The 25,618-nt window shown below is 37.0% G+C and overlaps 1 protein-coding gene across 7 annotated transcripts in view; it reads left to right on the forward strand.

Moving 5' to 3' along the window:
- LOC134527290 (DENN domain-containing protein Crag) overlaps nucleotides 1-25,618 on the forward strand; it is a 771,918-nt gene that overhangs the window by 459,709 nt on the left and 286,591 nt on the right. For 3 of the 7 annotated variants that reach the window (XM_063359835.1, XM_063359839.1, XM_063359838.1), the window contains 3 exons: nucleotides 4,046-4,242; nucleotides 6,894-7,075; nucleotides 23,282-23,429. In XM_063359835.1, the coding sequence (XP_063215905.1) occupies nucleotides 4,046-4,242; nucleotides 6,894-7,075; nucleotides 23,282-23,429 (527 nt within the window). Of the gene's footprint in view, nucleotides 1-4,045; nucleotides 4,243-6,893; nucleotides 7,076-23,281; nucleotides 23,430-25,618 lie in introns of those variants that run through there. The other 4 variants (XM_063359840.1, XM_063359841.1, XM_063359842.1 and 1 more) reach the window with 2 other exon arrangements.

The raw sequence follows: 25,618 nt of genomic DNA on the forward strand, positions 1-25,618 counted from the left end.
TACAATGTTTAATTTACTTATTAATGTCAAAATATATATCGAATGACCCCTAAATTCACGTAAACAACAATGCCTACACAATTTCTGCAATCAATAAAGTAAAGTAATTTCCGACCCAGAAGTCGTCATACACATGCATCGGAAGTCGTCATAGGTGACGACTACTGGATCTGATCATAATAATGTACTTTGCCTATCAACAACAAAGAACCAATATTATTTAAGAACTCTAGGGTGTAACTTAGCACAACTTTAAATAAAATATTAAGTGTACCAGTGCTCGTCAGGTATGACGAACACTAGCAATACAAGGTTTTTATTGATCCAGTTTTCGTCACCCTAACTAAATCATACAAAGAAAACGATTTTTTTTTAAATGAACACTTTCACCTCTTCAAGAACATTTAACTAACACATTCAGCACAAAACATCACGAATAAACATGAAAAATTACAGAATTAGAAGTAAAAATGTTCTCTTACGTCCTTAGTGTTTTAGTATAGTAATTCCCCTATTTATCTTCACTGCTCTACGAACTTTTGATTCACGGACTTTTTTTGATTGAAAATAGTGTTTGTTCGGAAAACTATTGTGGTAATTTCAGCTAGAACGTCGACCAAATTTTTGTCAATATTTAAGTTGGCGATATATTGAGCTACTTCTCTATTATTTACATTTGAAGTTGCTAGTGACGACTATTGGAGCAGTGACGAGTACCGGTGCACTTACCTTAATACCCAATTTCAGCCACAAGTACAAATAAAAAATACGTAGGGTTGATAGCAACACAGGTCGCATTTCGTAAACAAAATGGCATTTAGTATGGAACTAAATGCCACTTGTAATACGCGTGGCACCCACGCACATAATTTTTATACATTATGTAATTAGTGCGTTAGTAACGAGCGACAGTCATTCCTGTGGACTACCTTGACCTCGATTTCTCAGTTAGTTCCACAACGATCACCAACAGAAGGACAATGAAAAACAAAAATTACATAAACTACAGCAACACAGAGATTGTCCTTGGTTTTCCTGTTGTATAGCACAGACATTTTATACTATGAAAACAATTTTAATTTACATAATTGCATGATTAAGTACCAGTACATAAGTTACAGTGGTTTTATTTTTACCAATGTAGGCTAACAAGAACACACGGCAAGGAAAACTGGTCAAGATACATTAACACAATCACATATACAACATATACACAATATAACAAATGATGTGAACATTAATAAGATACAGTAGTGTACATTTAGAGTTTATATAGTCCTACAAAATACAAAAAAAAAATTAATAAGGAATAATGTGTTCCAGAATTTGAATGTAAAAGTTATTGTTCACATATTTGTCCAGTTAAAATTTAAATATTTTCTAGGAACTTAAAAGTTACATTATTGCAATTGAACTAATTTCTGAACACAGGTTTTATTGCAAATGACCTTCTCAATTGTTGGTTTCAAATTAACTTCAGACTATAAAATACTTTAATGGTGTGAAGTTTTAAGCAAAATGTATTAGTTCAAGCAATCAAAAAAATTAACATGTATTGGCGAGTTAACTTCACAGGTTGAATAAATCAACTCTATACCTATAATCAAGTAGTAAATTTAGTTATAATCAATTTAATTACATTTAAAATAAAATCCATAAAAACGAATGTCGGGTTTAACCTATAATTAATTTAGATAATCTATATAATTATTTTGACACGAACCATTATGAATCAGAGGACCTTTAAAAGAAATAACATAAATTTAGTTATAATGGTAAAACGATCGTTTACCATTAAACTGTTGAACTCTCGAAATGGTTTTACAAAAAAATACTTTGTGGAATAAGTTTTTGGATATTCGTTGAAAATAAAGCGTCAACTTGTAGCAACAATCAGTTACAAATAATTAATTCGTGCAGAAATATGATGTAATTGACATAAATAATTAAGTACTTAATTTTTTTTTACACTGGTAGCAACCACCAAAATCATCAACACTATCTATGAATTGGAATTTTCGGAGTGCTAACAAATACATTATAGCTGTTTAGTACTTGGTCACCAAGTCTTGGTGCTACATCTTAACACATTTGTATGTATTCATTGGAGGATTTAAACTCTCTGTACACCCTAACAGCCAAAATTTAGACAGTTAGTTATACCTTACAGTCTAACAACCAGTCATTGTGCGGCTTATTACTGCATTCAAAATTTCAATTAACTTTGAATAAACTTACTTACAAATTAATTAAGCTTATTTTCTTATATAGTTATCCTTTAAAACACATTAAATTAGCAGAGTTAGGAAAAAAACATTTACAAATTTACAACAAAAAATCTTTTGTTTGGTTATTTACGAGGGTGGTAATACTTCCTCGTAATCTTAGCTTACGCAACAACGCCGCGGCGCGCCGGGTCAGGAAGCAATCTTTCTTCGTCTCCTCTTTGACGCTTCTTCGCATTCGAAGATAGGAACCGTGAGTATCTCTTGTTCCATTCTCACACAGACACGGCAGTCCGGCGCGCCCAGCAGAATGCTATAAACGCGTGCAGTGCCTTCGGTTTAGGAATATTACTCGAAATTTGTCACGGTGACAATGAGGGACAAAGCGACAAAGGTTCTGGCGAGGAACTACAATTTTTGCCTATTAAAACAGAATGGAGATTTGTCTATATTTCTTGGCTACAACGCAGTTTGAAAATGGCTGAAAATGGCAATTACAGTATGCTTTTAAAGCAACTTTCAATTGATATTTTCAAAATGTTATGAATTTAAAATGTTCACCAACATTTAAATTCTTTTAATCCGTCAACAGAAATGCTAAACGTGTAAAAGTATAGTAGTAATCTTCCGAATCCTGGATGACTGTATTAGAAAGTTTAATTCCATCTGATGCACGCTCTTAAATATGCATTATAAATCAATACATTTAAGGAATAAGATTTTTTGCTACATTTACTGAAATAAAAATAGAAATTACATAGACATGAAAGTCATGGCATGAAAATCACTTGAACAAAAGTGTTTGCGTACTTCGTAAGTTTTAAAGTGATATATTTGTATATGGTCTATCACATCACCAGAGTGGTCTCACCATATTGCGGCACTGCTACAGTCGCACAGGCTAGGGCAACTTTTGTTCCTAGGAAACAAAGGTCTCACTATGTAAGTTAGAAATTGCTAAGAAATTGCTTCAATAAAGTATTGTAAGCAAATGCAAAAGTAGGGTGATATTTATTACACACCAGAGTACAGATAACTGCAAAATGATTTTTGCTAATTGTAGGATCTACCTACATAAGCCCGATGAGAATTGTTGTATTTTGGTTTTCATTTGACTACATAAGTAGGATCATTGTATATATATTTGAACTTACATATACAATATAAATTTGAATTGGTATTAATTTTGTAAGAAAATGATATTCTTTAAAATTACATTTCTTTTTTTATGTTTTCAAAACAGCTTTTGTTTCTTGACGATTTCCATACTGAAAACATATTTTCTAATAAATTAACATGCCTCATCCGCAATGTGTGTCATGTGTTCGATCCCTTAAGTAACCTATGTGACTTTAACCTTGTGAGTAATCTTTACTCTCACTCCAAAGATAAATTTGTCAAAATAAAAAATTACATTAAAATTGTGCTTCATGTTAACAAGATAGGAAAAAATAAGATAATATGTGATTTTATGGGACTATAAATATTCATTCACTAGATAAAAGTGATTAAAATACAGCTCAGTTACGTAAATATAACTCAAATGTACTCAATTTATGAAATGTAACATATTTTCAGCATTCCCTAAATAATGAAAGTACTCTAACTTGAAAGTACTTGGCCATGAAGGTCATGCATAAAGACAGTGGAGCCGGCGTGCAGCGTCCCGAGCAGCTACAGCTGTGCCACGCTCAGGCTGCTCTGGCTGCTCTGGCGATCCAAATAATTGCATTTGACTCTTTACAAACACACTGTCTTGAATCTAAAGGTATGAGGTAAGTGGTAGAGCAGTGTCAGTGCAAGGTATGGGTGCTGTGCAGGTGTGCTACCGCGTGATCATGCAGTTGTGCGGGGTGTACAGCCAGCCAGTGCTCGCAGTGAAGCTGCTGTTCCACATGAAGCGCTGCGGCATCCAGCCCAATGCCATCACCTACGGCTTCTACAACAGGGCAGTGCTGGACTCCACCTGGCCCTCTGACCTGACCAACTCTGGCCAGCTGCTGTGGAACAAGCTGCGGTGAGCGCACTCTCCCTCGCGGCCCTCCCATTCAGACTCCCGACACTAAACCTTTACTAGCCCTGCTTGTCTACTGGCAAAATACATTTGTTTATCACAGTTCAAATATTAGGTTCTCCATTTTGTCTCAATTTTAAAGAATATTCTTAACCTTTTCTCATTTTTATATTGAACTACCAAAACAGCATCTTGCATACCTGTATCAAATAATAACATTTTGAGGTCGATCACAAATAATCAATATTATTTTAAATATAATGAATGTATTGCACCATGAAGTAATGCAATAATTTATGTAGAGTTTAAGATATATTGTGATAATATGTAAATGTGTACATGCCTAGTTACCATATTAATGGAACTGATATAGTAAGCGATACTTTATTTCAACATGTGCAGTCATAAGTAGAATGGAAGTTCAGACACTGCAAAAATCAAAAATCTGATATACTTTTAACAAGTTGGAGAAAACAAACTATAAGCAGTATGCAACAACTGCAAAAAATCCTTTTTGTTATTTTAGTCTTTATAATTTTTAATGTAAAAAAATGAAATTAATAACATATATTAATTAAAGATGGGGTGAAATTCAATAACTCAAGCAGAGTCAAGCAAGTAGTTTCAGCTCTACTCAGCTTAAAAAACAGGTGCATTGCACTCTACCAGATGAGACTCTATAGTAATTTTTTAAAACTTGATATATAATCGACAAGGGCAAGAAACAAAATCACATATGACTAGTATATACATATTTTGCTATGAAATATTATATTTATTTTATTACTATTTATGTTTTTCTGCAATTGATGTTTTTTTTAAGTCATGGGGTATTTTACGTTACCCAGAAAATGTAAATACTGATATTCATGTCTTAAAATGATAGATATTGACACCATTTTTGAATGAAATGCCATCAGTACATTATAGATTTGTAACACGGCCAACAAAATTTGTGAAGAAAATGTTTTTATGTCTTTGAAGTACTTTTTTTATACTAGTGGCAGTTGATAATATCAATGTTTGGCAGGAACAGTACAAAATCACACACACGCGCGCACACGTAGGTTGAGCGTCACTCAGTCGCCGCACACTCATGATCCTGTCGAACTCCGTGTCGTGCTACTCTCTTATGTTTGTTGGGTGAAGGAGGGGGGGGGGGTTGTGTGTTTGTCTCTCACCCTCTTCGCCGATGTCGCACTTCTCTTGGCTCAGAATCTGCTTGGAACTCTGCACTCACGCGGCACTCCACAGAACCTTCGGATCTCTGGAACTCTCATGGGATTCTCTTGGCATCCTGTCACAGGACTCGTCGCGAGACTCTCGCCGCACTCACTCGGAACTCAGCTCTCATATGGCACATGTCACGGGACTCATTGCGTAACTCCGTCGCCGAACTATCGTGGAAGCTGGCGTTGCTGCTTAGTTACCTTGGGGGCACCCTTCTCGAATCTACGAGAGCGGCTATCATGAGTCGCATCATCCTGGGCTGACCCGACGCTCAAAACATCGGTGGTTATTCTGGCTACTCTGCCCGGCGGCCCGCGGAATTCCCAAGGCCGCTCAGCAATAGATAACAGCGCCATGGCAGGATGATGCTTGGCATGCCGGGGGGGAGGAGGGAGGTATGCCTTACATCAGTGGACGGCACGTGACGCCAGTGGCCATGCAGGGTCACCAGCCAGCTCCGAACCTGTCGTCGCGGTCTGTTCTCTTGCGTTTGTTTGTTACAATACTATGGTTTGCCGGCGAGTAGCCGTAGTGGGAAGAAGTCACTATTCAATTTCTTTTCTGTCTTCTCTCGTGTTTCTTTTTTACTTTTGCATCTGAAGGTTTTCACTATCAGTAATAGTAAACAGGTGACATGAATGAAAATATTACTTCGTTTGTCATGTGAAAGAGGCTATATTGCAGAATAAAACCAAAATAGAATGTTGAATTTGGAAGAAACTAGATAAGCGGATGGTGCCATTATTTTTTTTTTTCCTTAAGTGACTTGTTGAATTAGCTTTTGGATACATTTGTTCTACAGTTAGTACTAAAGGGGTTTTAGGGATAAGTAAAAAAAATAGAATGGACAAGTAGGGAAGTACTTTTACAACTCAAAATTCATAATGTGCATATTTCTGTGAATGAAAGTTTCTCTAAGAAGAATTTAAAGCTGGGAAAAAAATTTTATTGTGCTCAACTAACAAAATTTCTTTAAGATAATTATAATTATTTATATTAATTGTTATTATTTTGATGTGTAAACTATTTTCATCCCTGGCAACTACTGAAGTAATTATAGTTGTGCCCTTATAGTTTGCTGTATTATTTATAGTTTATACCAATGCTTTCTTTTCATAAAATTTTACTTTTTTTTTTCTACTTTCATAGTTTAAACAGCATACAAGAGCTACTAAATTATGTTGAGGAAATACACTTCTATCACAGGAGTAATACAGTCTTCACAGGAATACTTTCTATTTTGCATAATATTAAATGGTTGATTTGGTTTCAACTCTTATTCAACAAAAATTATTAGTAAACCTTAAAATGCCTGGAAAACCCTGGAATTTGGTTTTTCCAATAGAGGGGTCATCCTGTGGTTCTATGTAGCTTTTTGGCAGTGGTGTGAACACTGAGAAAGCTGGACCGTGCTTACACTGCAGGAACGTCGTCATTGGCGTGGCCTTGTTCCGTCGAGCGGCGGCCAAGAAGCGTGTTGCTGACACCTCGAGCTTGGATGCCACAGACGTGGTGTCTCGGACCTCGGTCGACAGCTCCACCTCCCACGAGCCCCAGGAGCCGAGTATGTGCTACACGTTATCAACTTTCTGTTCTTTGCGGATAGGTCAGTAGTGTGTTTTTCATGAATTTACTATAGTCAGCAGACAAAAATAGCATTTTGCTTTGTTTAAAGTTGCTAAAGATATGTTTAGTAAATTGTGGTAATTTATTGTCTTTTATATCTTTTTTTTTTTGGTGGTTTTGTTGTGTTTTTATACAGTGCCCTTGTGAGGCCAGGCAGCAAGCTGCCACTTGGGGATGTGATAGCAAATTGTGGGAATGTTTTAGGTGCTTGGCTCCCATGTTAAGGCTTGAAAAATTTTGGTATTTTACTTTTTAGTCTAGGAAAACAATCACACATGTGTGAAACATTATTCACACAATTCTGGAGTGATTTCAGGGCTCTTCCATTACCAATTCATAATATCAGATAGGTACTGGCAAATATTTATCTTGGGCAAGTCAGTAAGGTATTGTCACAGATATTAGAAAATATTTCCACAACTTTGATTATTAAATATGTATTTTGATTAAGTGGGTTTTTTAAGCAAATATTCCCCTTTAAATGTACTGACATTCAATAATTTGTAAATGTGGCAGTATTCACAATCTTGGTGCAAAATACAATGTGTTGCAACGCCGCTAAAAGCTGCACACCTCGCATTATGTAACCAGCAGTGGGCCGAGTAGATCAGGCAAGCTGGCCGGCTGGTAGCGTCTAGCTGCTGCAAGGACAAACAACCGCCCCTCCACTGTCTCCCCAGCCACCATGGCCTGGTACCCCTCCGCTCCCATCACTCTTGTGTTTAGACTTAAATTCACATCTCCCAGAGAAAGCGAAGAAAAACTGTTCTTTCATAATGTATTGAAAATTTGGCAAGTGAATTTATGGTGTTTAATATTCTGACCTGTGCTTTTACATCTTACAGTGATTTTTACATTACGAAAGTTTTTTTCTGTGCCTAACAATGACGTACTGCGAGTAGAGATCTCTGCCTGTGTGGCAGACATAACTTCATCATGCCTTGTCAGTGGTGCCTGCATGTCTGCCAACCCTCTTACCTCACCAATCACAATGCTGCAGCCACCCTCCTCCCACAACTATCCCAGCCCGAGAAGGGTTTGCATTCACGAGTGTTATGCAAATTAAAATAAGTGTTCTATAAAACCAGAACAAAAAAATGTATAATGCTGATTTGTAAAAAAAAGTAATGTTTGAAATTAATTTCAATTGTTTTATGAAAAATAATGATTTTGTCTGTTGTAATGTCCGTCACTTCAATCCACGATGCAGAGAATAGGACTATGCTGACACTGTCACATATTGTACACTGCATGGCTGCCTGCTCCATGATTTAGGCTGCAACTTGTGGTGGGACATTTTGATTTAGTATTTTATATAGTAGCTGTACTTGAAGTACACAGAAAGCCAATTTTCCTATTGTGGTGTTGCCTTTTCCATTACAGCTGTTTAAAATAGGCCAACATCACCTTCCATGTACTCTTCCTGTGACAAATAAAACTAACAGAGTACAAATAAAATTTCTTATTAAAGTGCTTATGTAATTACTAATTGATTCTAAATTTAAAACAGTAAGCAAAAATATATTTATCCCGCAAACTTCATGAACGAGTGCCTGGGCATTGAAAATCAATCAAATTAAAACCATAAAAAAAATTAGGGAAGAATGACAACTTATACAAAAACTAAAATAAAAAAAGTTTATCAAAAATATAGCTTTTACTTTTACTATAAATGGGAACAAGAACCTCAAATCATGATTTTATGCAAGTCCCTTATATGCAATTAGCCATTCCTTTCTTACTCACAGGTGAATAATCTCAATTATAAATATAAATTAAATTCATATAAATAAAATAGCAATGCTTAAAATATTCATTTTTATAAAAAATTACACATATTAAAACTGCCCAATATAAGGTATTTAATACACACACACACACACACAATATCAAAATATGTGTAGATAAAATGACGGAATTCACAAAATCTAACGCATACGTATAATGCCATAAAAATACAAATATATGTATTTGAAAAAAAGGTATCTTACTCTTTACTGTTTTTCACCACGAAAATAGTTTATTATAGTCTTCCCTTCGTATTTCACCTAAACTTACCCAAACTGAATGTTAAATTGGCATCACAAAGATCTAAAAGCCTATCATAAGTGTCATAGCTGTTGGTGGGCATGTCACATATACAAATAAATAAATAAATAAATAAATAAAATATATTAACGCAAAATATGTAACAGTATGCTTCAAAAATTTTGTAGATTATTTTTTATTAAACTTGTAGAAAATACATGTAGAACAATTTTTCCATTAAACATAATCCGTGAACTGTCTTAAATAAATGTTAAGTTGGAATAACTGCCGCGTAGCCACCACTTGCACTTTAGAATCGTAGAAACAGTGTAAGAAACCACCATCCAAAATAACGTAGAACGCAATCAGAGTTCAGTGATATCCACCAATTCTGACATCATGTAACACATACTATCAGCTAAGTGAATTTGGGCATGCTAGTAGTGCAACGCATTAGTGCCAATTTACTTAAAAATGTCATGAAAATGTTTCCAAAAAAATCTTATTGCAAAGGCAACTCTGTTTTTTAAAAAATAATGAGAAATTTCATATAACGCAGCACTCACTTCATTGTTCGTGTGCACTTCAAAGTTAAATTCCAGTTGTGCACTGTCTGTGAATTGTCTGGGACGACTGCTGCTAAAATTATCTTGACGAGGATGAACTGATAGTTTGAAGATCTGGTAGGAATATTCGTCAGTCACCGGATGCTGAAGGTCTTGAAGTAGTTGTTTTTCAGGTCGAGATTAGCCCAATATTTTGAGGCATGCTGAAAAATAAATTGGCTACATTTAACCCAGCCAGCACAGTCCCGGTTATAAACTCCGAATGTTGCTTACCAGGGCTCTGGGTATGAAACTAAATTGATACTTTTTATGCAACTCAAATTAAAATATTTAAACGTTAATCAATAATAACATAAAATTAAAAGGACTATTATTACCGTCATAATTAATGAAATGCTCATTTCCAAATAAACAATATTAAATAAATTTAAATGAAAATACCTTCAAACAGTATTAAATAACATTTATTTTTGCGTAAAAACTATTTTAAGTATGATGGGGCTTATAGTTTTAAATTAGTATTTTTTATCTTATTGGATGTATTTGTACTACTTGTATGTTTTAAGCAAAATCTTAAAAAATTATAAAGTAAGGTACTGTTTAGTTACACGTAAACAAAAAAGTGTATAAGTTATGCTTATTGGAAATAAAAGTTTGTTTTGAATTATATTTTGGTTATAAAATTATGACATTCACCAACATGAATTTAAAAAAAATTATGTTTCCATTAATTTTTTTAATAAAATGTGGTTGATATTTGTAAATATTGATTGAAATATCAGTTTTTGGTTGTGGTATCGGGTATTAGTAGTGGAATCGGGGTATTGGGAATTGGTATCAAAAAATCAAATATTTGAAAAGCCCTAATTTATTATAAAACATGATTAATTAACGTTTATATAATTAAATCAGTAAAATTAACCACTTCAGCATGTGACTGTTTACATTTTTTTTCTACCATCTTATACTGTAAATATGATTTTCATTTCCATTTCTGATATATTTTCAGTTAGTTTACATTTTACCATAAATATTTTGTTTATGTTAACATAAACTACTGATAAAAGTTTAACTCATCTATGAGTTGTAGATTGAAAATTTTCTTGAATTTGCTGCAATATCAATAATTTTGTAGATATGCAACAAATATCCCTTTTCACACACATACTCTTTGTACCATATATCTTTGTTAAGCAACAAAACAGGTAAAAAAACATGTCTTATATTTGTCAGCTTTAGCTGAAAATAATGCTGAACATGATGTTAAAACATATGAACATCAAGCAACACCATTCATACTTTAAATAAATTGCATAATATTTTTGGGTCTACTAAATGTGCATTATCTTAATTTCAGACAAAGAATATTGTCAAAATAAATAACTAGAAATTACTGATCACACATGAAAACTAAACCAACCAAACAAAAAATAAGTAAAAGTAACTTTTAACTGATTTATGAAATCAAAGTTACTTAAAAAACATGAACTTAAGTAAATAAATGTTAACAAAAACACAGTGCTAAATCACAGATACCTGGAATGGACTAACAGCTATTGTTTCCATTATTTTAAGAAATTTTACTAAGCTTTGAATCTGATAACAAAACATATCAATTCTTTAACATAAGGGCTTTATAATTTGGGAAGGTTATTGCACTGCAATCCTAACCTTTAAAAAATACATTTAAAAAAAAATTCTATATAATGTATTATGCAATTGTTTCTATGACAGTGATTTAAAAATCCATGATAAAACATGTATGTTTTACTTATCCAATCCTGTGAGTTGAGTGGGAAATATTATAAAAAAAAATTATTTTACTACTTGACAAAAAAAGTTGAATTTTTAAACTACCTTGACTCAATTTCCCCTATTTGAGAAGATAATAAAAGCCATATTAAATAAAATACAGCAAATATATATTTATCCTTAAAACATACATAGTTTTAAAACATGTCTTAAGAAAGGCACTTTTTAAGTCTCTATGTTTATTGTTTGTACACTGCTAGAGTTTTTTAATAGTTTTACATCACTGGAAGTAATTTTGGGTGGAATGGCAGCAACTTCCTGGGTTATCATCTCTCTTTAAAGCTTCCAAAGTTTGGGGATGGCATGGAACCTGGGCTTTGAGGTATCTCCAGAGAAAAATAAATCACAGGTTTCTAATCTGACAATCATGGCCCTAAAAGCTTTTATCGACTAAAGAGAAAACATTTCCAGATAACATTTAGCTGAAAAATCCAAGTGAATGGCAAGGTTTACGGGCTGTAAATGTCCATAAACTGGCAACGTACACAATCTTAAAATATATGCCATTACAAAATTTTAATGATCTAACTGTGTCCCAACAGTATTGTTTTTGCATGTGAATTTCCGCCATGCTTTCAACGTGAAATTTATGACACACACTGCAGCCATCATTCCACAGTTTTTGCACGTATTGCAGCAAATCATCTTCGATTTGTTAAAATTTTGTTCTGTACAAGCATGCCTCGAAGAATTAGTATTTTTGAGTGTTTGTTTTTATATTACTCCAGCCCCACACTTGTTTTACATGTGATAGTTTCAGAGAAGGATCTGACAAGGCAGAGTATTTTGCTGCCTTTTCTCTCTTGGGAGTAGGGAAAACAGCAGATGGGAGAGAGAACTCACATCATAGTCATAATTTGCTGCGGTGGCTTTCAAGCATGTGAACTTCCCTTGCTTCACAGTATCCCGTCCAAATCCTTTGTATTTGTTCTAATAGTGCAGGAATAGGAGGGTGGGAGCTGACTGTTGCACTGTGGATACCCCCGTCTGCAGTATGTCATTGTTAGGCACTGACAAAACTTTTTTAACATTAAAATAACTGTAATATTAAACTAGGTCAGATATTTAGCAACATTATTTCATTCCTCCAACATCTTGAACCCACTTGAAATATTATGAAGGAACAAAGTCTATTTTTCTTTCGCGGAGACAAATTCAAGTAAACACAGCAGATGGGGGAAGATAAGCCCCCTACAAAGCCTATAGGAGGGAGTTTTTTTTTTGTGGTTCTTTGTCCTTGCAGCAGTCGGACGTGATGTCACTGAGACGTCGCCATGTTGCCACATTGCCTGCTTGTCTCTGTCAGCTGCCTGCAACCATACATGAGGTTGTACCGTTTTTGGCAGTGTTTACAAATCAGCTAGATAGTTGTTTAGTAAATGTTTAGAATAACGTAGGCAGGCATAACCAAGCCTTTTAACCAAAATAGGTAGATACGGAATATGTTTATGAACCATAAAATTTTGTAAAATAATATGAAGGTATCTCTCAAGCAGCAAAGTGGATAAAGGTTTCCATGATGTATTGGTCACCTTAACCAAAGCAGTTATGATAGCTTGATTGATTTGCAAAAAAGTGGACAACTCTGTTTCTTGTTTCTTTGTTTTTTCATACTATTCTTTATAAGATAGTAAACTGACAGCCGATTATGCATATGTATTGCTAATATTGTCGCAATCGCCCTCGGTCTCCGTCAAGATCAACACAAATGTCACTCAAAATAAACATTAGGGGGGGGGGGGGGTGGTAGCAGTAGAGCTGGTACCGGGATGGTCTAACCTCCTTAGGACAGGGGGTGTAGGGTGTTGACTGAAAGAAAATAAAGTATTATTTATCCCACATCGTTTCAGGTTTTATTTCTGGTAAACTGGGACCAACACAAAAGTAAATAAATAACTAATTAAATAATTAAATAAAGTCAATCATGTCAAAATATCTCTGGTAACAAACAAAAAAAATATTAAATACTCTTTTGAAATAAGTAAAAGAGAATGATTATTACTTTTTTTTAAAATAACATGATTCTTAACACACACCTCGACCCATCCTTAAGCTAAATTAACGAAAGAAAGTTTACATTACTGGATACCACACACTGCCTGCACTCCTGGAAAGAATAAAAACGTTAAGTCATCCTAACCCAATTTTAAAATACGCCCACAGATGTTACAAGAGGTGAAAGAAAATTACGAGTTCGCCATTACTTACAAACACCTTCGAAAGGCAGCACGCAGCTACCCGCCAGGCCGGGGCTCCGACAGACCTCCAGCACCTCACCGAGAAGAACCACCCCGGGCGCACCCAGGGTGGCCCCCTTTATTACATTCACTTCACAACGTCATCACGTCGAGAACACTCCACGCGAAAACAAAAATCCCGGCCGCGATTTCACAACACAACCACCAACCGACGCTATCCCCCCCTCCACCGGTCATGCTAGACTCGCACTTCTGCCACCTGGTGGCGACACAAACACCAGCGCGTGACGCGCACGAACAGCAACGCAGCGTAACCAACCAGGGCGGCCAACACTCCCGGAGATTCCAGGACAGGATGACGCAACCGCCCGCGCAGCTGGCCAGGCTCTCGGGCGGCGAATCACATCACCGTCCCAGAAAAACAGAGAGCGTTAGCAATCTACCGCGCCAGGAAAACAAAAGTCAAAGCCCGAGTGTCGCAAACAAGTGTCAGGAACTCACGCGGGCTCACAAAGCACTACATGTGTAAAGCCAAATTCAATAAACCCTACACGTAAAATTTACCGCGTGACATCACTCCGGACGACGAGGGCTTGTGCCCCACAAGCCAAGAACCACAACTTTAAATTTACATTCAAAGGATTGAATGAAAATTTTACAATGTTAACTATTAATATTACAAAAGAAGCCTGAGAGGCACGAGCCAATTCCTAAAAGTCATAGCAAGACCGGCCAGAGGAGAATCGATAACATAACAAACAGAGCTAAACTTAAAGACGGGTTCGAGGTATCCAAAAATTGATCCGATTGCTTACATCATAAAATTACAATTTCATATCTCCAATTATGAGTGTACATAGTTGTATTGAGCTAAATAAAGTAATCTTGAGGTACAAGCACATTTAAGCCTAACTTGACTGGCCTACAGCCTATAGAGGCGGAGTATGGTGACAGAACAGCTCGAAGGGGCGGCGGGAACCATGATCCCGGAGGACGATCTGCAGCTCGTCCCCAAGTCCAGGGCTCCACCATTTGGAGTAGCACCCCTCAGCTCCAGCCATCTCTGCTGCATGTTGCCAGCAGTGCCATCCGTCAATACTGTGAAACTTTCATACCCAGCATCAGATTCATCAACAAAATAAACAATAACAACAAAAAAATAATCTTAGGTGATTCAAAAACATAAACTTACATAGGGTTAGCAACATACTTCAACAATAGAAAATGACATACTCATAAATTTAACCTTTCATTAATGTCATTTAACAACAGTGTCTAACATAGGCAAATCTCAAACAAGGTTGGTATGGGAATCCAAATATGCCTAACCAATGATGAACCCAGGTGCCTGTTTACCCCGCAGATTCAATAATTAGTATACAAAACTTATAACCTACAAATAAAGGTTAACCCGAGCAAAACAAGAAATAAGCAAAAAAATATCCTTCCCCTTTTAAGAGGACCGAGGGCAAAAGAGGATATGCTTCTAGGTAGGAACCAGAAGGTAGTTCAAAAGCTTCAAAGGTTAGTTGAAGTCCAAAATCTTCACAGAGTCGTAATGGCAGCAACCCGCTGCGGGATAGAATGTTCACCAAAATCACTAGTACAGAAATGTAGCACTGGCTTCTCAACGTAGCAATGCCATGATAGCGGCGAACCCCACTGCGACCAAGCAGTCTCGTCTCTTCTCTTCTAGAAACTGAGAGTCCACACATACATGTCGCAATCAACTGGGGTCATCCGACGAATGCACTTCCACAGGAGTCACACACAGCCCACAACAATTCCTGGAAGGGATAACAGTTACTTTTTCCCACCACCAGGTACAGGCTGTATAGTCCCAGATCCTCGGTAATGAGGATGGACACGATGATTGATGCTATAACAGTTCATCTTCTACACTAGCACCACATGTCGGGTTTAAAGTTGGTCCTGGCTCTCCGAGTCCATGGAAGGGAGGTAAAGGAGATAAGGAACTCTTTCTTGGCTTAACCTCCAAATCCAGCATAACCTATCAAAATAGCAGACACCTAGGGTCATCTCTGGTTAACAAACAAAATCTAAATCTTTATAAACAATACACCAATGTGCCCAAATAATTAGTCGTAACTTACTTTGTTTTAAAAAACATAGCTAATTCTTCATTAAACAACAAATACCATTTTGAAATAATTACAAACCGCGATAACAGTAAACAATTAGGATGAGTCCATCAATCAAAGAAAATTTACCTCATGGTTCGATAAGTGTGATGTTTACAAAAAATTCATCACCAGTGTTACTGGACAATTTGGCCTTTATTACATTTTCATTATGTAATCGTTCTCGTAAGTCCATAGCCTCTCCACTCGTGGATGCCTCAACAGGCGTGACTGGGGACGATATCTTCAAATTTTTCTGTGCACTTCGTTTAAGTTGAATACACTTCCAGATAAGAAAAGCCAACATACCAATTACAATTCCCAAGACAAAAACCATAACAGTAAGTTCAGCATTTAACATAGTGGTCTCATCCAGTGCAGCTACACGTGGGAACGTTCCAATACCCACAAGGTATGGATTTCTAATGATAATCAAAAATAGGGTACCCCCTATCACAAATAATGCAATACTCTGAACATGTCTGACCATGAAACTCAATACTTCAACCGGTTTATTCAAAGAAATGGGGTCCAATCTAGTGAACCGAGAAACCGTGAAATTCAAATGAGGAATGGCAGAGGGCCAGTCCTCATCTAAACAATCCTCCAACGAGGGGAAAACTGTGTGGCTGGAAGCAGTCCGTGGAAAAATCTTTAATTTCTTTAACCTGGTCCAGGCTGCTGGGATCACATGAAGTAGTTGAAACTTTGACTTAGCTCTATAGTCACAAGGATACAATTCATTAATTTTCAATTCACTATTCAGATACAATCGACAGTCACACGGAACTTCTATGTCCACAGCACCTGGTCGTTCTTCATCATCTATAAACAAGGTTTGGTTAGGATTCTTGGCACACTGTAACTCCACCTTGCCACTAAGGTGAGTCAAAAAATAGCGTTCCGGCCCAGCCTGCGTGATCATGAGGTGAGTTCCGGAACGGCATTGAAAAGTACAAAGTTCTGCAAGTCTTTCGATTGTAACCCCCTGAAACAAAGCTTTGGGGCACAATGCACTTCCCATGGTGTCTCCTGAAAATCTAGGCACAAAACACAAATTCTCCTCCAAAGGCCGGCAGTCCAACAAATTACGTCCTTGGATCGTCACTAGGTGGTTACCATCCACCGCTAAAAAGTTTGGTTCATATTCTAGGTGACATGTATTATTCTTCCAATGAAAAGGTATACCAACAAACTGAAACAACTTCCAATTAGAGCTATAGCGTACAATAGGGATTTTGACTGACACATACAGACTTTCTTTAAACGCATTACATCTACAAATAGGCAAATGGAAATAAGCCTGAACTTGGGTACTACTAATTGCTAATTTATAACCATCTTTAACAAGGATAGTTTCCAAATCCTGCAATTTTTCCTGCAAAAGTGCCGGCGTAATCAAAACAGAAGGAATCTTATGTGAGCGGCATTGATCCAAAACTTCAATACGAGTTAGAGTGTGAGCTTGCTTAGCTAACTGAGCCGCTAATAATAATTGTAACTGAAAAGAGTGACCTATTTCTTTTACCATCCCGGAAAAACGAACTGTCATTGCTTCTCTAAAAGTTCTCAGGTAATCAGTAAGGTTAGTGAATTTCGTTTGAACTCTTTTCAAAACAGTCGTCATGGCTTCATTAACAACACTAATAGAATTACTCAAATTGGCAAGCGCCACATGGTCATCTATGATTTGTGCTTCCATCTGATCAATATGCAGAGCAATCTGTTGCTGATTTAGAAATAAACTTTCTACTTGACTGGTCACCGCCACATCACAACACCATCTTACAAAATCGTCAATAAAAGATAAGCCTCGCTTTTCTCTATTAACCACACTGTCATACTCCAAATTCTCACCAGCTGCATCATTTAGTTTATTCAACAGCATATCAGAATAAAACATAACCTGTTTTAATTCCCGGAAAACTGAACACCAGTCAGAGGATGCATTAGAGGGGCAAGAACTCAAAAGTGTTATACCTTCATGAATTTCTGATAATTGTAATGGCCAGGGGGCCTTAAAATTTAAAGGTCATCACCTTTGGTAGAGGTTCGAAATGGGCACCAGCGATGACCCCCACTGTCTCAGGTTGGAACGGCGAATGAGGCGCGTCATCCCCTCGAGACAGCACCAGCATACCCATCAGTAGCCACCAGCAAGTTGTCTTCATTATGAGGGCCCGAGTGGCTTTGAGGGTACCTGAAACACTCTTACAGGCGACTTAAAAAAAAACAAATCTTAAATTGCCAAGTCACTATTAAACAAAATTACCAAGGACCGAAATGAAATGAATCACAGGTTACAATACACAACAAACGAACACCAAAAACAAATACTTGATGGCCTTACAAAGAATCTAGACACAATACAAACAGGGTTCACAATTGACATCACCATAAAAAATAAAAAAAATAAATAAACTCAGGCAGCAAAGAATGGTTTCATTCTTTCCACATTAGTTACCTCATAGCTAACTTTACCACGTTGACACTTTTTTAACCGATACAGATTATCAGATATTTTTTTCTCAACAACAAAAGGACCAAACCAGCGATGCAACAACTTCTCCGAAAGCCCCTTTTTCCGGATCGGAGTAAACACTAACACTTCCTGCCCCACCTTATAACTCACCGCTTGTCTCCGTTTGTCATACCTGCGCTGGTCTACTCTATCTGGCTTGGGATTGTTATAGCAAAACACATCATTAAGCAAAGAAACATTTTTGGTCCGTCTACGTAATTTTGTCTTAGGTCCTGAAGGCATTAACCTGGGGTCAGACTGTTGCTTCTTAGTCAAATCAGCATCTTTCACAACAAAAACTGGTAATTTTAATGTTTTCTCTTTGCCCCTTAGGGTTCTACTACCGACTTCCTCTGCTAAATCATTACCTGCAAAACACACTGGGATTCGTTGATGCATCCTAGCCTCGTTGTGTGAATGCTCTTTTATCCTGACACAACCTAACCTCAAAGTAGGTTCTGATTCAATTTTGTTTACTTTAGGAGGATCATCTTGGGTTCCTGACTTCTGACCTTGGTTATCACAAGGGGGTGCGTTAATTTTATCATGTTTTCTGTGTCTGTCCTTAGCCTCCCTCACCTCTGCTCCTTGTACTGGAATGCTCGCAGTGGGATGGTTTATTGTAAATAAAGTATTTCTGTTTCCCTTACATGAAATTACTGCCTCAAACTTAGTAAGAAAATCACATCCTAAAATAAGACCACGGATTGGTGTTTCTACCAGTCCCACTGGGTGATGATAAAAAAATTGGCCTAATTTAAAACCCAGCATAACCATGTGATTCAAGTGGTGGGTTTGTGCAGACACCCCTGCTACAACTCTGTGTTCTGCTGGTTTCCAAAAACGTTTAGGAATTAACTTACTATCCACTAAAGATACAGCAGCACCGCTATCTATAAAAACGGGGATCTCTGTCCCAAAAATCTTAGTTTTTAGACTGAACACCCCATCGCACTTAAAAAGGGACATTGTGTTTTTACAGAATGCATTCCTAGTCTGTGCATAACTTTTCCTGCCTAGTTTCCCTGTTTTCTGCATATTTGGCTGTGAGCGACAGTTCCACTGAATGTGTCCAGGCTTGTTGCATTTAAAACAGATGGGTCTCCCATCAAAGGTCCTCTGGGGTCTAGCAAAGGTTCTAGAACCGGGATCTTGGGTTGTGTCTCTAGGTGTACTGTTGTGTTTCTGTTTGTTAAGATTATTTCTATTTTCTCCACTAGGTCTGAAATTTTGTAAGTGTATTGGCTGAACTCTTAAAACTTCCATTTCTTCACGCAGTTGCTTTAACTGTTTCCCCAACTCCATTAGTCTATTTTCTATTTTTGAATCCATTGTGTCTGCCTCCCTGATATTTCGAACAGGAACTTGTTCTTGTTTTACTACCCCACTTCCCTTTAATCTATCATGACTCTTCGCATAGTATAGACCTGCCTCAATTTTTCTTAAATTTCCTAGCAACTGGTCTACTGTGTTGTTAGGAAACAACATAACTTTCTCCACAATATCCGGTCGTAAGCCTCTTAATAAATATCTCACTTTATTGGCTTCTGGCATTTTGGGGTCAAGCCGATTACAAAGGTGAAGAACGTCGTAAATAAAAGATTCAAATGGTTCCTCCCCACCCTGTACTCTTGATTGAAGTCTTATTTCCAGGTCTTCTACCTGACCTACACGAACAAAAGCAGCCTTTAAAGCAGTGGCTAATTCATCAAAAGTTTTCAAATTTTCCAATGTTGACTCATAACTGTCATACCAGCGGCTAGCTGGTCCCCTGAGAAATGTGGGTAAATACGCAATACATTTTTGGTCATTCCAGCCATTGACCTTGGCTGCTCTCCTAAACTGTTTTATAAACTCATCAACATCTTCTATTTGTCTCCCCCAAAAGTAGCTAGGTTCCACAAAAAATTTTCCTGCCTCCATTGTGTCGTGGTGGTCTCCTCTAGGTGCTGAGTTTAACAAATGCAATTTTTCTTGTATCTTTACCAGGGGCTCCTCATCTGAACTACTATTTCCACAAATATCAGGTATCCCTGTCTTGTCGTCCGTACATAGGCTAAGAGTGTATTGATAAGACATGCCCAAACATAAAAAAAATAAACAGAATACTCAGTGTGTGGACATACTTAAACTAAAAAAAATAATCATGCTCCTGATAAACATTCAGCCTCCTACCTAACCTGGCTTAAAAAAAAAATCTTAAATCAACTGCTTATAATTACACACAATACCAAAAAAAAAAAAAAAAAAATCAAATGAAATACTAAAGTGCAATTTGTAAAAAAAAAAAATTACTTAACTTAATTAAAATACTTAACTCTATAACAAGACCATTTCATTTCTACACTTATTCAGAGTACATGTGAGTAGGCTTTCTGTCTCCACTCCTCTAATTAAAACCTGAAAATGGAAGGTATGCAAATTAAAACACCTGAATATGTTGTTCCTTGCTGATAAACATAAACACTTATCTCAAACACTGGCTGAAAAAAAAGAAAATGATTACCATTACAGAATAGGCCAAATTTAAAAAAAAATAAATTAATAATACTTTCTCATGCTTAAAACATTTATAAATAACCTGGCTGTACCTCGTGACCCCTGAAACAGATATGGTTAAAACCAAACATCTCCATTACACCAAACAAATTTAAAAAAAAAATAACACACACCCTACAATTAGACATACCCGGGCGCTTCCACCATTTTGTCGCAATCACCCTCGGTCTCCGTCAAGATCAACACAAATGTCACTCAAAATAAAATTAGGGGGGGGGGGGGGGGTGGTAGCAGTAGAGCTGGTACCGGGATGGTCTAACCTCCTTAGGACAGGGGGTGTAGGGTGTTGACTGAAAGAAAATAAAGTATTATTTATCCCACATCGTTTCAGGTTTTATTTCTGGTAAACTGGGACCAACACAAAAGTAAATAAATAACTAATTAAATAATTAAATAAAGTCAATCATGTCAAAATATTTCTGGTAACAAACAAAAAAAATATTAAATACTCTTTTGAAATAAGTAAAAGAGAACGATTATTACTTTTTTTTAAAATAACATGATTCTTAACACACACCTCGACCCATCCTTAAGCTAAATTAACGAAAGAAAGTTTACATTACTGTATACCACACACTGCCTGCACTCCTGGAAAGAATAAAAACGTTAAGTCATCCTAACCCAATTTTAAAATACGCCCACAGATGTTACAAGAGGTGAAAGAAAATTACGAGTTCGCCATTACTTACAAACACCTTCGAAAGGCAGCACGCAGCTACCCGCCAGGCCGGGGCTCCGACAGACCTCCAGCACCTCACCGAGAAGAACCACCCCGGGCGCACCCAGGGTGGCCCCCTTTATTACATTCACTTCACAACGTCATCACGTCGAGAACACTCCACGCGAAAACAAAAATCCCGGCCGCGATTTCACAACACAACCGCCAACCGACGCTATCCCCCCCTCCACCGGTCATGCTAGACTCGCACTTCTGCCACCTGGTGGCGACACAAACACCAGCGCATGACGCGCACGAACAGCAACGCAGCGTAACCAACCAGGGCGGCCAACACTCCCGGAGATTCCAGGACAGGATGACGCAACCGCCCGCGCAGCTGGCCAGGCTCTCGGGCGGCGAATCACATCACCGTCCCAGAAAAACAGAGAGCGTTAGCAATCTACCGCGCCAGGAAAACAAAAGTCAAAGCCCGAGTGTCGCAAACAAGTGTCAGGAACTCACGCGGGCTCACAAAGCACTACATGTGTAAAGCCAAATTCAATAAACCCTACACGTAAAATTTACCGCGTGACAATATATTTGATGGGCATTATGAAATATTTTTGGTGTATAATAGTGTAGCACTAGTGGGTGGAAAATAAATACAGTACAGCAGTAGAATGTAAAACCCACTTGTGAAACAACTGAACTAAGGTATCTCATATCAAGACAACTAACAAAAGATGCTAACAAAACAAATCTTAAAACGTAAATAACAACTACTGGATCAGTATTTTTTCCCCCCCTTTACAGGTGGTTTCGGAAGCTAAGGGCTTAAAATTATTAAAATAATAACACTAAATTATACCTTAATAATATTGGTTAAGGAGCCAGCAAAATAATATTTGTTAAAGAGCCAGAAAAATAAATGAAGTCAAGACTAGGTGGTCTAAACTAAATAGCAATAGGGATTATTTTCATCAAATATTACAAATTAAAGTAATTCATAATAAAAAGTAAAGTATAGTAAGAAATGATATTTATTAATAAAATTGAAAATAATTTACAAAGTAAAAATGTTTCTGGACCTATATTAGTAATCTCATGAAAGAAACTCTCCTACGAGATTCCATCTATTTACAATTACATGATGACAGATAGCTGATTGAGTGAAATTGTTCCGACTGTTTACCTACGTACCGACCAGACTGAGCCCAGCCTTATCACTCGCACCCTCTTAAACATTTAAGGCTCATCCCTCCAGAAGCTTCTAGCACTTCCTAGCATAGACTTAGCTCTTACAGCTTAAGCCCTCTGTGTTGGTCACTTCTTGCCCCGGTGCCTGACTGGCACAAAAGCAGCTGCTGCTCAAGCCAGATGTCACGTGATGCCAGGAATAGCACAACAGCCCTTGTGCACGCTGCCGCACCCTCGCTCCTGACAGGCGTTACTGTTTGTCAGGTACAAATGACTGTATCTTTGTTTTATTTGGAAGTTTAATCTATTTGTGCATAGTTTTTTGTAACAAAATCATAACAATAAACAAGCAAAAAATAATTTTTTTTCTTAATGAAGTTATTCTATTTACAAATGAAGCTAGCAATCAGATTTTGCCTTTCAACTACACAGTGTTGCTGTGAACTGAGCCCATCAATGTTGTTCCTTGCATGACTGTAGTGGAGCGGGAGAGTGGCGTGTTGCAGACGGCAGGAGGCTGGGCAGCCGCGCCGACTCCTCGGAGGAACTGCACTTCGCAGAGTTCGACAGATACCGCAGCAGACACGGCAGCATCGTGCGGGCCGACCGGCATGTGCCTGCTGCCCGCCGGTCCCTCTGTGCATCAGCAGGCCTGTACGGTGCCATGTGCTATACCTAGAGACAGGTGTTTTCCGTGAAAAAATTTGCACAATTTCGTTACTTTTTACAAGATGATTTCGGTATATTTTTCGCTGTTTTATCAATAGTTTCGTCAAAAATTTTGTTGATTTATAGCTGCAATATGAGGTTTATAAAGTGTTTAATATGTCATTTAAGAGTAGTACTACACAGTTTCATACATAACTTTACCAAATATTTGCACAGAACAAGCATCAATTCAACAACTATGCAGAGCAAACAAAACAAATCTATAGATAGCACAAATAAAAAATTAAATGAAGGTAAAGTAGGCCAAGCAAAATATTTTGAAACAAAATACTACACATAAATAGGACAAAGACAGACAGTATTCCTTCAAGTGACAAAATGAATTTGAACATACACTTAGTCGGACATAGCAAAAGTTAACATCAGTTCCGTGTTATCCACATGAAGGTTTGCCCTTTGGTCAGACATGATTTTGTTACACATTGAAAAGGATCTTTCTGATTCAACATTGTTGGCAGGTATCCACAATGCCTTTACGGCAGCATCAACAAATTTACTATGCTTGGACTTTACCGATAAAAGAATTGCAACAGGATTAACATTTTTACCTGACTTGCATAAACTTGAAGCCTGTTCTCTGAATACAGAATATGGCACAATTAGTTCTGTTGTTGCATGATCCTTGAGCATAGGGATATTTTTTACTAAAAGAAAAACATCATTACTTTCTACACTACATTTCATAATGTTTCTATGGTCAAACAGCTGACCAAGAGATGAAAATAAATCTTTTGCTCTGTCAGAATCTATCAGCTGGTTCAGTTTGCATAAACTTTTTTCGCCTGCAGATTTAAACAAACCTGTAAGTTGTGTCTGACTGTGTTTTGGAAGTTTGGAAAGTGCAGCGGATGTTTTTTCAAAGAAAAAGCCGTCATTAAACAAGACAAAACTCTTAGATAAGTCATTCAATTTTGAATTGAATGTGTGTGCCATTATAATTTTACTACTTTCTAGTGTTAACAGTAAGTTGCAGCACTGTTGCAGCACTGTGCACAGTGTTTAACAAGCATTACAGCTTGACAGTGTATTTTGTTGACTTCACACGAAGCCAAAGCCTTGAAATAATTGATTGCAACACTTTCTTCTTCCACACTTACAACAAAGCCAACAATGGCATGTAAAAATTCACACAAATACTCTACGCTCTTGAACCAAGAGTTCCATCTGGTTATAACCGGGATGAGGAAAAGTCTAGGTTTGAAACTTTCATCATTCACATGCTTTTCAGTCAAAAATTGCATGTATGCATGCTTTCTTTTCCGTGTGTTCAAAAACAAGTTTTTGGTTTGTATGACACAGTTGTTCAAATCACTTAACTGTATGGCCCAAATATTTCCTACCAAGTTCAGTTTGTGAGCCCAGCACTGCGTATGAACCAGATCCTCATACACCAAGATTCTGATGGCGTTGATGCACTTTCCCATATATATCTGGCAGAATCTGAAGTTATGAAAACAATGTTCCCGTAATGAATCCCTAACTTATGAACAACACCTACAATTGCCTGAGAGCATTCAGTAGCATTTGCATTTGCTAGAACTTTAACACCACCAACTAAAAGATTTTTGAACAGACACATCCCCACAGCCAAGCACTTTTATTAGGACTACGAACACACACTGTCCCTTTCTGTCTGACGTTTCATCGCAGAGAATGGAAACTCTCTGATCCTTAACAGCTTCTTTCAACCTCTGTTCCTCCTCACTAATAACCAATGGAACATAGCCTTTCCGTATTCTACTGGCAGACGGCAAGTCCCCAGCGCCTTTTTTTAAATAAAAAAAAAATGGATAGTTGAAATGTGTTGTAAAATTTTTACTGTAACATAATTAAATGTAACTCTCTCTTATACAAACCACAAAAATAAATACTTTTCTAGACCTATGTATGCCTTTTAAACTCTGTAACCTGTAAGGCCTACCACAATTCCGAGTAGGATAATTCACAAGATATTATTGCACAATTTATACAAACTTTTTTGTCTGCATTGTTCAGGCTTTAAAAAATGCATATATTTACTAGGCCTAAACATGATACAAAGCATAGTACTGGAAACTGTTTTAAAAAAATTTACTGAAAAAAAAACTTAAGTCCTAACCTAAAAACAATTAAGT

Source organism: Bacillus rossius, chromosome 1 (assembly GCF_032445375.1).
Source record: "Bacillus rossius redtenbacheri isolate Brsri chromosome 1, Brsri_v3, whole genome shotgun sequence".
NCBI lineage: Eukaryota > Metazoa > Arthropoda > Insecta > Phasmatodea > Bacillidae > Bacillus > Bacillus rossius.